Source organism: Vigna radiata, chromosome 2 (assembly GCF_000741045.1).
Source record: "Vigna radiata var. radiata cultivar VC1973A chromosome 2, Vradiata_ver6, whole genome shotgun sequence".
Taxonomy (NCBI): Eukaryota; Viridiplantae; Streptophyta; class Magnoliopsida; order Fabales; family Fabaceae; genus Vigna; species Vigna radiata.
In genome coordinates, this window is record NC_028352.1 from 22020250 (window position 1) to 22034916 (window position 14667).

The 14667-nt window shown below is 27.7% G+C and overlaps 1 protein-coding gene across 1 annotated transcript; it reads right to left on the reverse strand.

Moving 5' to 3' along the window:
* Positions 1–7911: 7911 nt before the first annotated feature.
* On the reverse strand, positions 7912–9497 carry LOC111240594 (proline-rich receptor-like protein kinase PERK7). Its single transcript, XM_022775964.1, has 6 exons — positions 9425–9497; positions 8719–8812; positions 8575–8654; positions 8438–8513; positions 8307–8370; positions 7912–7975 (listed from the first exon to the last, which is right to left on the reverse strand). Coding segments are annotated over exons 1-5 (303 nt in total). The 5' UTR covers positions 9427–9497; the 3' UTR covers positions 7912–7975; positions 8307–8319.
* Positions 9498–14667: the final 5170 nt, after the last annotated feature.

Sequence of the window (14667 nt, forward strand, 5' to 3'; positions counted from 1 at the left end):
AAAAATTACTACTCACGTAAAAGTTATTCTCTTGCAAAATATATATCACATACAAGAATTGTGCTTGTACAAATAGAAAGAGAGAGACGAAAAAAAAAATAAATAGAGAAATATATGAAAAATAATAATAAGTTAAATGAAATTAAAAAAAAAAAGGTAATAAACCAATCTTAAACGAATATATGACTAACAGTTCATAAAACTATTGAGTTTAGTGGAGTACATGAAACATTTTTTTGGTGTTACTTCTAAACTTAGTAGAATAGAACTAGATAAACGCACATACGATCAAATGTACATTGATTTGTGAATTTTAAAATGAAATAAAATGACATTATTCTTAATTTGAGTTGGTGGTGGAGATGGAAATGAACGACAGGAAGTCATGCTAAAAAAGAGTGAAAATTTTGATTTATATAATTGATGTATAATTGATGAGTTACTAATAACATATTTTTTCATTTCGATATCAAAATTGTTGGACACACTGTTTTTTGAGTTTGAGTTTGGGGTGAGGATGGAGATGGAAGTGATGAAATCCTAAAAAAGAATTTTGTTATTGATACACAATTGATATTTGAGTTATTAAGCAACATACTTTTGCACTTCAATATTAGAATCCTTGGAAATGCTTTTTTGAGTTTGAGTTGGTGGTGGAGATGGAGACGGAGGAGATGAAGTCCTAGAAAAAATGAGTTAACAATTAGTTTTACTTCATTGATTATAATTGAAATTTGAGTTATTAGTGACATACTTTTATATCAATAATACATAATTGATATTTGAGTTATTAGGAACATACTTTTGCAATTGAGCATTAGAATTGCTTGAAACGCTCTTTCCCGTTTGAGTTGGTGGTGTAGATGGAGATGGAGGAGACGAAGTCCTAGAAAAGAGGAGTCAATAATTTGTTTGATGTCATTGATACACAATTGATATTTGAGTTATTAACAATTTACTTTTGCACTTGTATATTAGAATTGCTTAAACCGCTTTTTTCAGTTTGAGTTCGTGGTGGGGATGGAGATGGAGGAGATGGTGCCCTATAGAAAGAAATAGTCAGTAATTTGTTTTATATCATCGATACATAATTAATATTTGAGTTATTAGTAACTTGTTTTATATCATTGATACATAATTGATATTTGAGTTATTAGTAACGTACTTTTGCAGTTGATTATTAGAATTGCTTGAAACACTCTTTCCAATTTGAGTTGGTGGTGTAGATGGAGATGGAGGAGACACAAACCTAGAGAAAAGGAGTGAATAATTTGTTTGACATCATTGATACATAATGGATATTTAAGTTATTAGCAACTTACTTTTGCACTTGTATATTGGAGTTGCTTGAAACGCTTTTTCCAGTTTGAGTTGTTGGTGGAGATGGAGATGGAAGAGACAGAGTCCTATAGAAAGAAAGAGTGATTAAGTTGGTTTATATGGTTTATACATAATTAAAGTTTGAATTTTTACCACCATACTTTTGTACTTCTATATTAGAACTGGTTGACATAGCCTCTTCCTGAGTTTCGTGTGTTTGAGTTGGTGGTGGAGATGGAGATGGTGGAGATGTAATCCTATGAAAGAAAGAGACAATCATTTATTTTATATCATTGATATTTGAGTTACATATTTTTGAACATTAATATTAAAATTTCATGACATATTTTTCGAAGTTTGAGTTACAGTGAAAATGAGGATGGAGAATTAAAACAAAGAATCCATAATTTGTTTTTTTATCATCAATATATCATTGATATTTGCCTTACTATATATAATAGCATACTTTTTTTTTATATTATTGAAATGTAATGAATATTTTAGTTATTAACGATATACTTCAATCAAATAAAGTTGCTTAACATGCATTATTTTGATTAAGTTGGTGACGAAAATAAAAAATTGAAAAAATCATTTTAAACCCTATTAAAATATTCAATAATTTTGACACTCTTCTTTTCTCTTCTAATTAATTATCTTTCGTGTTTTTCTCTCTCTCCTTTCCTTTCCATTCTATCACACCAAACTCAATTAATCTTTATTAAATACATTTAAAAAACTATACATTCAATAAATTATATATATTTATTTGAAGTTTAAGTATTCTTTTATAGATGATACTTTTGAAAATAATACTAAAATAAAAACAATATAGTTATATATGAAGTGATTAAGTTATAAGTAAGAACATACGTTTCAATTATTATATCGGAATTTTGTATTTCGGCATCCGGTGGAGGCGGAGCTTCAGAATCACTTTGTGCACTGCATCAAAACAATATTGTAAATACAATAATTCAATAAAAGTATAGAAGTTCTTTTGGTGTTGATCCTAGCTACAAATATGATCATCACACTGTTTTAAAACATATATAAAATCCTAATAAAAATAAAATGTATCTTCATACTCTAACATCTCTTAACCCCATCAACAAAATCCTTCAACTATTTATATTTCAATGAGTTGAATGTGTTATTGCTGATAAAAAAACATTTATACTCTAAACCAATATAAAAAGTAAAAATACATGAGTAATGGTTAGAAGTGGACTTTAAACCTAACTTAACTCTAAAAAATCGGCTAGTAAGGTGAGATTTGTATCCATTTATATACTATGAATTGGTCTTTAGAAGTGGACTTTAAGCCTAACTTAACCTCACAAAACCGGCTTGTAAGATGAGGTTTGCACCCACTTATATACTATGAATTGACCTTATCTCTAATTGATGTGAGACTTCTAACAGTAACAATATTACCTTCTGACATAAGTGGGAGAAAGATGATGCAGCAACATTAAGGAAATAAGAAATGGAACAAACATGTTGACACGCTCTTGAAAAGCCATATCAGAAAAAAGTTGTGAAGCTGTTGTTGTTTGAGTCTGATTCTTGTGGAGAACTGTGATTGTGAAGAAAAATTGAACTGATATTTATAGTGATGATAGAATGCAAGTGGTTTTGGTTGAGAAAAGTCTGAGTGATTTGTAAAACTAAGTCTTTGCTTCTTAGTCTCAGCTTTTTGTCTCAGCCTTTTGTCCTTTGTCAAATGATTCTAATAGGAAAATAAATGAGTTTATATTATGATCATAACAACTTCCATCACCCATTCTTTTTGTCTTATATTACCAACAAAAGTTTCAATACTATTTCTTTGACTGGAAAATATTTAGACATACTTTTCTCAGCCAAAATGATGTAATAAGAAATTTTAAAAGGGAAATTTTTTGTTATGAGAACACCGATTTTCAAGCTGAAAAACATTATGTACCTTAGTTAAATAAACAGTTGCAAAACATTCTTCTTTTTATTTGTTTTTATTCCTTAGTTTTAATGAGTCAAGTTCCATTCTTTTCTCATGTTTGAATTTATATCAACGTGTTGAATTATTTACCAAAGAATGAAAATCATTGACTGTAAAGACATGTAATGTGAATACATTCTTTTTATTGAGCTGTTTGAGAAGTTTTTCTCATCATATTTAGGTGTCATACACTAAATTCAACTTTTAATTTCACACAAATTAGTCATATCTTGTGATATATTGTTCAGACTTAACATAATGTCAGTTTTTAACTACCATTTAAAAGAAAGCCATCAATATATCCATATAAATGATCACTAACCACCATCAATATAAAATCCTTTTGAACAATAGTTTTATAAGTTTTTTATTGAAAAATAATAAAAATTTCTTATGATTAGATTTAGGAAAAAAAAACAAATGTAAAATAATCCCATATAAAATTAATAAGAAAATTTATGTTTCGATGGTATAGATATGCTATTTATGTCAGTATTTGGAGGAGTTGGCTTCTTTCTAGGAATTGGCATCAACTCAGCATTAAAGATTTTTTCTAAAATTTTCACTCGAGATTTGATTTAGAGGAGTATATTGGTGAAACCACGACCTTTTAGTCGATTTCTTAAATTGTGTATCATTTTTTTATTGTTCAATTTCATTTTAAAAATTGATGGATTTACCGACAGACAATTATCGACGGCCTATGTTCCGTCAATAATAGGTAAATACCGACAGATTTACCGATGGTTCATGAAAGTGATTTTTTCGATAGATAAATCTACCGGTAAGTATCATGTCTCATTACCGAAGGACAAGATTCGTCGGTAAGTAGTAGAGTTTACTTAGTTAAGCATTTGAGAAAAATCAGTTTCTCCCCTTCCTTCAAATCTCATTTCGCATTTCCTCTTCTTCTCGTGACATTCTCCCTAGTTTTCTTGGTTTCCTTGAGGCCTTCTCCGTGAGTTAGCATGACCGTCAGCCACCATGTTTATTATTCCCAATGTCCCAATCGCATGTTCATGATTCGGTGTATCACAATCGCCATCGGAGTTCCTCCATCGTAGAGGTTGGTTTAACGCTTGGTTTCGTCATTAAACGTTGGGTTTCATCGATTGTCATCAAGGGTTGGCTATGTTGACAGTACCATTGGATTGCCGGTGTTGTGATATGGGCGTTATTATTGAAGGGTTGTTTTTCGAGGGTTAGAGGATTGTTCTTCAAGGGGTTTAGCTCGAGGGTTTTCAAATCTTTATTAGTTCTCGAATCTTGAAATCAATAATCAAAGAATTACGAATCACCTAAGTAAAGAAGGAGAAAAGAAAGATCAAGACACAACATGTATTGGTTCGGCTATTGCAAGCCTACATCCAATCCTCCTTTAACAACCTTTGTCGAAGGGAATCCACTATAATGATTGAGTTTACAAGAATACAATGACAACCCTGAACACACTAAGTCTCTTACAAAACACAAGAGCAATCCCAGCTCTCAAACCTTGTTATCCTCACACAGGTATACAATCCACAAATTGATGATGAACTTGATCTTTAACACACTCTACAAAGAGCAAATTGCATAAGAACCAATGAAGTCCAATGTCTTGAAGTAAATCACGTGTAATCACCAAATGAAGCTTAGATCCTCTAAGACTGTTTCTTGAGATCACCTGTAATCAAAACTCAACAAATATGTTAGTGTTTGAAAATTAGAACTTTTTGGAAACATGTCTCAAGTCACATATATATAGGATTTTTAAATCTTGTCGCAGTATAATCGATTATGTTATTTGCATAATCTGTTATGTTTTTCTCTCTATTTTAACTGATTATCTTATGTGTGTAATCAATTATTTAGACTCTTATTCCTATGATTGCTTCTTCTAATTATCTTAACAGATTAAGCTATTTGTGTAATGGATTAGACTATGTTCTCTGTTTTAATCGATTATCAAACATATGTAATCAATTATATTAATATTTAACCATATTAGTCATCCATTTGTCATCCTTAACAAATTATCTCACTTATATAGCATATTATGGCTTTCTTTTTGTTTTAATCGGTTATGTAACTTATATAATCAATTATAACAGAGTAATTTGCCCCTATTTAGCTTTCTAAGTGTTCTGGCTAAATCTAACAGATTATTCAACTTATGTAATCAATTATTTATACCAGAAACTAGATTTCTAATTTGTTTTATGCTTGATTCACATATCATTAATGGACTCAAACATCTAGCACTAACATGTTAAAGATATAAACATAATTTATGCCATTTTTTTGTGCAAGAAACCATTATTAATCATTTAACCATTCATCATCAAAAACTAAGATATAAAGAGGCTAAGTTCCCCTATGAACAATACATGTGAGCGAGGTTGTCTAAAGCATCTTGGTGGACGTTTTGTGTTGTGTTTCTTCCCCTGTCGTGGCCTAAGTAGGTTTTCGTCATCACTGGAGGGTGTTGGGAGGTATTACCGTCAAGGTAAGTAGGTTTCTGATTGAACTTGAATGTGTTGAGCCCTTGTTCTTGGTAACAGGGTGTTAATTGATTTTGTGAGCACATATTTTTGCAACTGCACGTGTTGGTGTTATGGTTGCTTAGTTTGGAATTGGTTAGATAATGTGTAAAAGAGTAAAAACCCTGTTCTGACTAAAGGAAATTACACTATTGTCATCATTGTAACTTGGGTCATGGTTGGCCTATCATTTGGAGAAGGATTTAACACTGAAATGAATGCTATGTTATTAGGTTTTGGAATTGAGGGTTTAAACTTATGGAAGTATTTTTACGGTAGCTGTTATGAGATATCTAGGTGGGATCAATTAGAATCTGTAATAACTTTATGTCTACATGTTTCTCTATAAATGAATTTGGTCTGATATGCTTGTATCTATTTGGGAATGTCATTAGCTTTATTCAAGTATTTTTAGTGTAATTAAAGGTTCAGATTCAGTTTCTTCGATAGTTTAAATATGTTTGGGTATAATTAGGGCTAGATGAAATGGAAATAGGGAATTTGAGGTAGGTTCAAACTGTTTAGACACATTTTTGTTTTGAATATAATATCATTGCATTGAAGTTATTGTTGAGTGCTTGGAATTATAGCTGGTCACACTAAGTCTAGGTGGTTCCTAATAGTTTAAATCTTGACACGTTAATTTATTAATATTTGGCAGGAACGTGATGTTCAAATGTACCATGTATGCTATATGATCTTAGTTTAATATATTGCTTTATATGTTNNANNNTNNNATNTTGNCNACTTTTTCTAACAACTTTTTTACAACAGGACACATGTCATCATTTTATTGGTATGTTTGAATTTATGTTTAAAAAAATATTTGAAACGGACCAATCACAAGCTACCATGTATATGTTGTCAAAATGTTGTTAAAAAATAGTTGTCAAATAAACTTTTTCCTTATATGTTAATGTTCATGATTGTTTATATCTATGCAAGTTCTAGTATAATGGATAAATGATGATTGTCCACTGAAATTGATAATGTACACTACATGCAACTATTATGTCTTGTTATACTATATCATTTACTGATCATGTTTAACAAGAAGAATTCTCCACTAGTCTTTCAAGGTTAGATCCGAGCATGGATCATGTCCTGAGTCGTCACAACAACCTAATGATAACAATGACCTGGTTAGGTCACAATGTTAGATTGATGTTATTGGTGGGAAAAAAAAGGGACAAATCTATAGAGAAGGGTAACTTGTAGCAAATTACAATGCAGAACGAGGTTGTCTAACATACCAACCATCTTCAGCCAACACTCCTGACGAAGTCGTTGTTAATCTCATACAGTGACCGAGAATACAATGAATTGAGAGAAGAGTTTACAAGTTTCCAACAACTGGTCATGAGATTGTTGCTTGAGTCTGCACAGCCTCAACCCATCATCCCTCTGGTCCAGCTATGACCCTTTCAACCATAGTCGACATCAGTCTAGCCTACACTAATCTAACCCACACTACGAGTCCAGCCTACACCAGCTTACACCAGCCCATCCAACTTCAGAACATTAAATCAATCAACAAGAACATGACAATGAAGATGATGAATATATATATATATATATATATATATATATATATATATATATATATATATATATATATATATATATATGACATCACAATATGTGACAGAATCAAGTTTTGATTTTCTTTACAAAATTTCTTGTGACAATATCATATATCATCACAAAATTCTTCATAAAGTATTTGTAACAAATTTTGTGATTAATCAATTTTATGTGAAGAACTAAAAGATATTATGATAGAAAGAAATTCAAATATGAATACATTCTTACATTATAAAAATATCGACAATGGTATCACGTATTTTTATGTGAAGGATTCAAGTTACTTTGCATTACACAATCATAAAAAGTTATATATTGTTATACAATCCAATAAGTTCCACACCAATTTCTACCATAACGTTTTATTGAAAGAAATTCAAATATCAGCATCTCACACACTCTACTCTTACACGTAAGTAAAGAAAAAGATAAAAAAATACATATAATGGTGTTAACACACCTTTTTATTTCTTTCAATCATAAGCAACATAGTGGTAGAATATTGTAACATAACCGTGAAGCATAGTATCACATGTAACCATCTTTAAGTGACTTGATGATTTGAGTCCTGAACAATCCATGTAAAATTCGTTAGTCTTTTTATTCTCTCTTAAATTTCTTATGATAAATTATATCATCCACAAGTATTTCTATAAATAGAAAGGTAGAAAAATAAAGTAAATAAATAAAGAAGAATATATATATATATATATATATATATATATATATATATATATATATATATATATCTTTAAACTTTAGGCATGTAATTATTGTAATAAATAAATAAAAAATCTAAATCAATAGTAAATCGAATGAATTCTACTAATTTAATTTCATAATAAATAACTTCAGTGAACATAATAACAAAATTATAAAAGATAATACTTAAGTTATACCTCGAAATGCAAATTATTTGGCATATTCTTCTATTAGTGGTGGAGAAGTGGGTGGCTTCGACTCCTATATTAAAAATGGTTAGCAATTTTCTTTTTAATATATATTGATATTTGAGTTATTATTCACATACATTTTTCTCTTCAGAAGTTGATAGATTCTTCTCTGCTTGTGTTGATGACGAGGTTGAAATATTATCATTTTCTTTCCTATAAAAGAAAACTTAATAATTTCTTATAATAACTAATATTTGAATTATTAACAACTTACTCATTCACTTTGACATTGAAAGTACTTGAATCTTCCTTCGGACTTTGAGTTGGTGGTAGAAGATTGAGTGATTTCGAATCCTATTAAAAAGAATTAGTAATTTGCTTTTATATATAATTTATATTTGAGTTATTAGAAACCTACTTTTAGATCATCTATTTCCCATGGTGAAACATTTGTATCAGGTGGTGATGGAGGGGGAGGAGGATGAGGATCAGGATGAGGATCGCTTCCACTCCTATTAAAAAAAAGAGTTAAATATGTTTTTAGTTCCTATATTTTGGGATGATTTTAGTTTTAGTCTATTTTTAAACTATGATACAATTTAGTCCTTCAACTTTGGAAAACTCTGGTTTTAGTCTTTTTTACCAATTTTTTTTAATTTTATTTATTGTTTTAAACACGTTTCTTAGTTAAAAAAATTGGTAAAAACAATTGGTAAAAAAGACTAAAAAAAATAAAAGGTCAAATTTTTACATAAGCTCTTTTTCAATCAACTAACTAATTATCTTATTAATTTTTTCCAATAAATTTAAAAAGTTATCTATTCAATAAATATATATATATATATATATATATATATATATATATATATATATATATATATATATATATGTATGTATATATATAAACTCAATCATCGATCAAATTTAAAGTCTAGATATTTTTATAGTAGATACTTGTAAGCTAATATATGAAGTTATTGTTTTGAGAAATTACTTTATTCAATTCAAAAAATATTTATGCAATACATTAAAAAGAACAAAAAAATGTTTAAATAAATAATATCAAAAATACCTAATAACATAAATATAATAAATGTTTTAGATATTAGTAATGACATACATACATTTGTATTTTTATACTGGAATTTCGTATTAATGCAGTGTTGATGAGGTGGCCCTCTGTGAAGATCACTTCGAATCCTTCGCACAAAAAGAAAAATAGGACAATAATATGTCATTATATGACAAGATAAAATATGCATTACCAATAAAAAGTAACATACATGATTGAAATATTAATTAAAATCATTTTATTTAATTTATTGAAAATATTAACCATAAATAAAATCACCTTATACATACATGATTGTTTGCTTGAAATTTAACTGCGAGTTTAGTTTCATAATATAATAAAAATAAGAAAATTGAATATAAAATAATGAACAAAATTTTTTAAAAATATAATCTCTTATCAACTTACGTTTTAGTGATGTTATATTATATTTATTTAGTTATGTTTGTATGAAACTAAAACTTATAATTGGGATTCTCCACAATGATAAACTAATATATATATATATATATATATATTAGATATACGTGGGTTATGCACTCACAACGCTTCTATTGCGACTAATATTATGTTAGAAGTGAATTTTAAGTTTAATTAACTCATATTAATTAGAGATAGAAGAATTTAGTATATATAAATAGATACAAATCTTATTTTACAAATCGGTTTTATAGAAGTTAAATTAAAGTTGAAGTTTACTTCTAACCATATATATGACTGAAATTTAAAATTAGAATACAAACAGTAGAAACGAAACTCTACTAAGCAATATCTAGCACTAATATTGAGCATCTCAGAACCAATGCTCAGTATACGCTCAAACCTAGGATTCTAAGAGTATGAAAGAAGATGAAAGCAAATAAAAGCACGACAATCAGACATAAAAAAAAAATATCATTGCATCAATGGATTTAGAAAATATATTATAAAATCTCATCTCATACTTATTATTATAATGGGTACATTTAGAATGATCATAGTATATTTTGTATTTATTGTAAAAATTTTATCACTGACAGATGGATTAAAACTGATATATAAATCATCATAAAATTATAGGTTTTCACTAGTGATTTGTATAGTATAGATTGTGGTCGAGTTTAAATTATAACTTTTTTTTTTTTTATAAATATATGTATTTGATTTTAATTTTTTTTTTTAACGAGAGAGTTTACGTTATACAATGATAAATAATTTCACCTTTTATTTCATTATTAATTAATATTTGTTTATTTCAACATTTTCAATATTATATAATATTAAATAATTTATTTACATAGTACAAACATCATTTTTTATACATAATGAAACTAGAATAAAATACAAAAGTCCCATCTACTAGAATAAAAGACAAATAAAGAACCCAAGTAATTATTTTGTTTTAACATTATTTTTCCTCACAACTAATAATGTAAATTCCATATTATCAAGAGGCATGAACTAATACAAACATGTTAATTAGGTTTTCTTCTCAAATGTAAAAGGAAAAACTTCTTTTAACAACACTTTTTTAACAACTTTTTGACAACGCATACGTAGCAGTTTGTGATTCTGTTTTAAATATTTTTTAAACATAAATTCAAATAGACCAATAAAATGATGACACGTGTTCCGTTGTCAAAAAAATTGTCAAAAAATGTTATCAAAATATCATTGTCCAATGTAAAAACATATCAGCACTGATTCAAGAATATTACCTTATGAAAGAATTGGGAAAATGATGAATGGAACACACTCTAGAAAAGCCAAATTTAGAAAAAAAGTTCTAAAATCTTTCTGAGTTTGATTGTTGAGGAGAATTGTGATTGTTAACATAAATGAAGTGATAGTTATAGAGAGGATTGAATGCAAGTGGCATTGCTTAAAAATAGTTTATTTGCTTATTACTCTCTTTCTTGTTTCACCATTGTCCTTTTCTAATATTTTAATGAAAAATTAAGTCAGTAATGGCATCACCATTAACAACTTCAATCTCCACCAACAAAAGGGGAAGTTGTATATACAATGATAAAAATATTTTGTGATATCAAAATTTTTATATAGATGTATATAATATTTTTAGAGAAATCAAATATATAAAATATATTAAAATTATTAAAAAAAAATTTAAATTATATATTAAGTTATACATGTAGAAAAAACTCCTCTCAGCTCACAATGATTTGTCACTTATTGAATTATGAATTAGTATTTGGTTGGATTTTCTAATATCAAAATAATGTATGCTATGGTAACTCGGTTGACTTTCACAAGGAGTATGTAGTTATTTGTCTGGTTGAAGAATTTGATGCAGTCTGATAGTATATTTAAACACAAATTTCTCAGTCAAATGATGTAAAAATATATTAAAATGTGCAATTTGTTGTGAGAACTCAGATTTTGCAGATGAAAGAAAAAATACATATCTTAGTTAATAATAGACTGATGGAAGCCACTGTACTTTTTATATATCTTTATTGCATAGTTTTAACGAGTCAAGTTCCATTCTTTTCTCGTGTTTGAGTTTATATCAACTAGTTTTCTCGGAATATTTACTAAAGAATATGAAAGTAGTTGATTATGAATGTATTCATATATCATAATCCTCTCACTACATCTTCACCGGCGACTCTTATTCTGTCTTGTATATAAAGTATAGTATTTTGTTCGTTATTATTAGTTTGGAAGATGAAATTGTTAGATATAAACAAAGTTTCATATCAGATAAAATAAGAGATAAACATGAATTTATATATACATAGGATACTTTCATTATAGGTGACTTTTTTAACCGAATTAGATTGAAAAAATTATTTTTAAGGCTTGAGTTTGAGTCAGGTTAAAACTGAGTTAACCTACAACAAGAACCAACAACCTTTAATTAGATTTTTCTTATTTTTTTTCACAATTTTCTATCAACTACACGGTCTTAAGATGATTAACTAATTAAATATAAAAAAGATACCTTCGAATACCTAATACCATATATCTTAAACCTAGTGGGGTAAAATCATAGGAAAACAATAGAAAGGAGGGGTGTTAGAATAATATTTCTAAATCTTTTTGCAAAATTAATTTTTAATAGCTGTTGTAGGGATTAGATTGTCTCTAATAACACAAATATTTTATATTGGTTACTAAATCATAAGTTACGTCAAAAAAATTACAACCAAGTACAAACACTACTACAAAAAGAATATAAATAATGTTTTTTTTATCATAAATAGCGCTTTTTAAGTGTTATCTATTTAAGCTCTATTAATAGATAACACTTATAAAAAAAAGTGTTATCTATTAGTGTTTGACAATAAATAACGTTTATTTAAATAAACAACTATCTATTGCCAGATTTCAATAAATAACACCTTTTTGAAATAAGCATTATTTATTGTAGCACACCAATAAACAACGCTTATTTAAAAAATGCATTATCTATAATTTAAAAAAATATAATATTTCAAAAATTATAAAATATTTTTCAGAAAAAATAAATTATGTACAACTTTGCGTTATCTATTGGTTTTATTATATTAAAAAAATATAAAATGTTAAGAAAAATATGATAAAGACAAAAGTCTAAAAAAAAGTTCATTGCTCTAATGTATGAATAAAAATTATTAGTATAATAATATTTCAAAATATAATTGTTGAGTTGTCTAATATATTACATTACTTTATAATATATATATATATATATATATATATATATATATATATATATATATATATAACAAAATATAATAGGTGTTTGCTAATGCAGGTATGCTTTTTTTTTTTTTTTAGTTGGTACATTTTCGTAATGTGTACCAGTTTTAGTGAAAAAAAATATCCTTATATATCATGGATTCTAAGTTTTAAGATTAAGGGTATTTTAATAATTCTCATTCTCGAAACTAAAATAAAATCCATATCCTTAGTGACCTCTCTCATTCCTCTCAATCCTTTCTCTTTCATCTTTCTCACTCCAACCTTTTCTCTGTTATCCCCAATGTAGCCCTAATTGAAAAAATTCAGAAACACTTGCCTAACCTCAATCCACCTTCCTCACTTATCCATTTTGTTTCTCTCTCATCTTTATACTCTCCCTCACCATACATAACCCGCGACACCGCAATTTGTTACTCTTGCTTTATTCATTTATTTGTTTTCCACTTTAATAACAAAATAATTGATGATGTTGATGTTGATTTTTTATTAGAGGACTGTGTTATATATTTTCCATTCTTATTATTCTTAAATTTCATCTTTAAATTTTAGAATTAATAGTTTATTTTGAGGAGATTTGATATTTTGACTAATAAGTTGTCCAAAAATATTTTGCCTATTAGTAGTTTATTTGATAAATTATATTCATAAGTTATGACAATGTATACTATGATAAAAATATAATGAAATGTGGTGTAGATGTGCAAATGATGTATGAAAATTCTATGATTTGTGAAAGTTTTATTTACCATGACTTAATTTAAAAATAAAATTTATTAATAAGAAGAAAGGAAAATATAACACAACCCTTCAATCAAAAATCAACACCAACATCATCAATTATTTTGTTATTAAAGTTAAAAACAAATGAACGAGCAGAGCAAGAGAACCAAAATTGCGGTGTCGGGTTGTTGTGTGTGGGTAAGGAAGAGTATGGAGATGAGAGAGAAACAAATTAGATAAGTGAGGAAGGTGGATTAGGCTTAGGCAAGTGTTTCTAATTTTTTCAATTGGGACTATAATAGAGATGACAGAGAAAAGGTTGGAGTGAGAAAGATGAAAGAGAAAGGGTTGAGAGGAATGAGAGAGGTGATTAAGGATTTCAGGGGTTTCTTTTTTTTTTTTTTTAAGTTTTGAGAATGAAAATTATTAAAATACCCTTAACCTTAAAACTTAGAATTCATGATATATAAGAGTATTTTTCTCTACTAAAACCCAATACACATTGCTAAAAATGTATCAACTTACATATATATATATATATATATATATATATAACAATTCCACACTTTATGATCACTAAATACACTTAGGGTATAAATTTTTTACTTAAATGAACGTATTAATTGGTACAAGAAATTAAAGCAAATAAATCAATGGAAGATACTAGACACAAAAAGACAATTGAGGGTGGGTGAAGAGAAGAACCCGTTCAACATTATTCCTTTATATTCTTTTCACCCTTCAGTTATCTCCCTTTCTCTAGGCAACTTTCTTTCTTCTCCTTCTTTAATTCATCTCTAAGTCTCTCTAAATGTTTCTCCATAATCTAGCAATCAAAAATAAAAAGTAAAAGTAAAACAAGTTGAGTTGTTCATCACAAAAAAAGTA

Bases quoted from the DNA above. Each gene is read 5' to 3' on its own strand.
- LOC111240594 (XM_022775964.1), bottom strand. The intron at 8,655-8,718 runs GTAGGTTTCTAA...TCTTTTTAATAG, and splicing joins GGGAAATAGATGATCTAAAA to GATTCGAAATCACTCAATCT. The intron at 8,514-8,574 runs GTAAGTTGTTAA...TTTCTTTTATAG, and splicing joins TTCAATGTCAAAGTGAATGA to GAAAGAAAATGATAATATTT.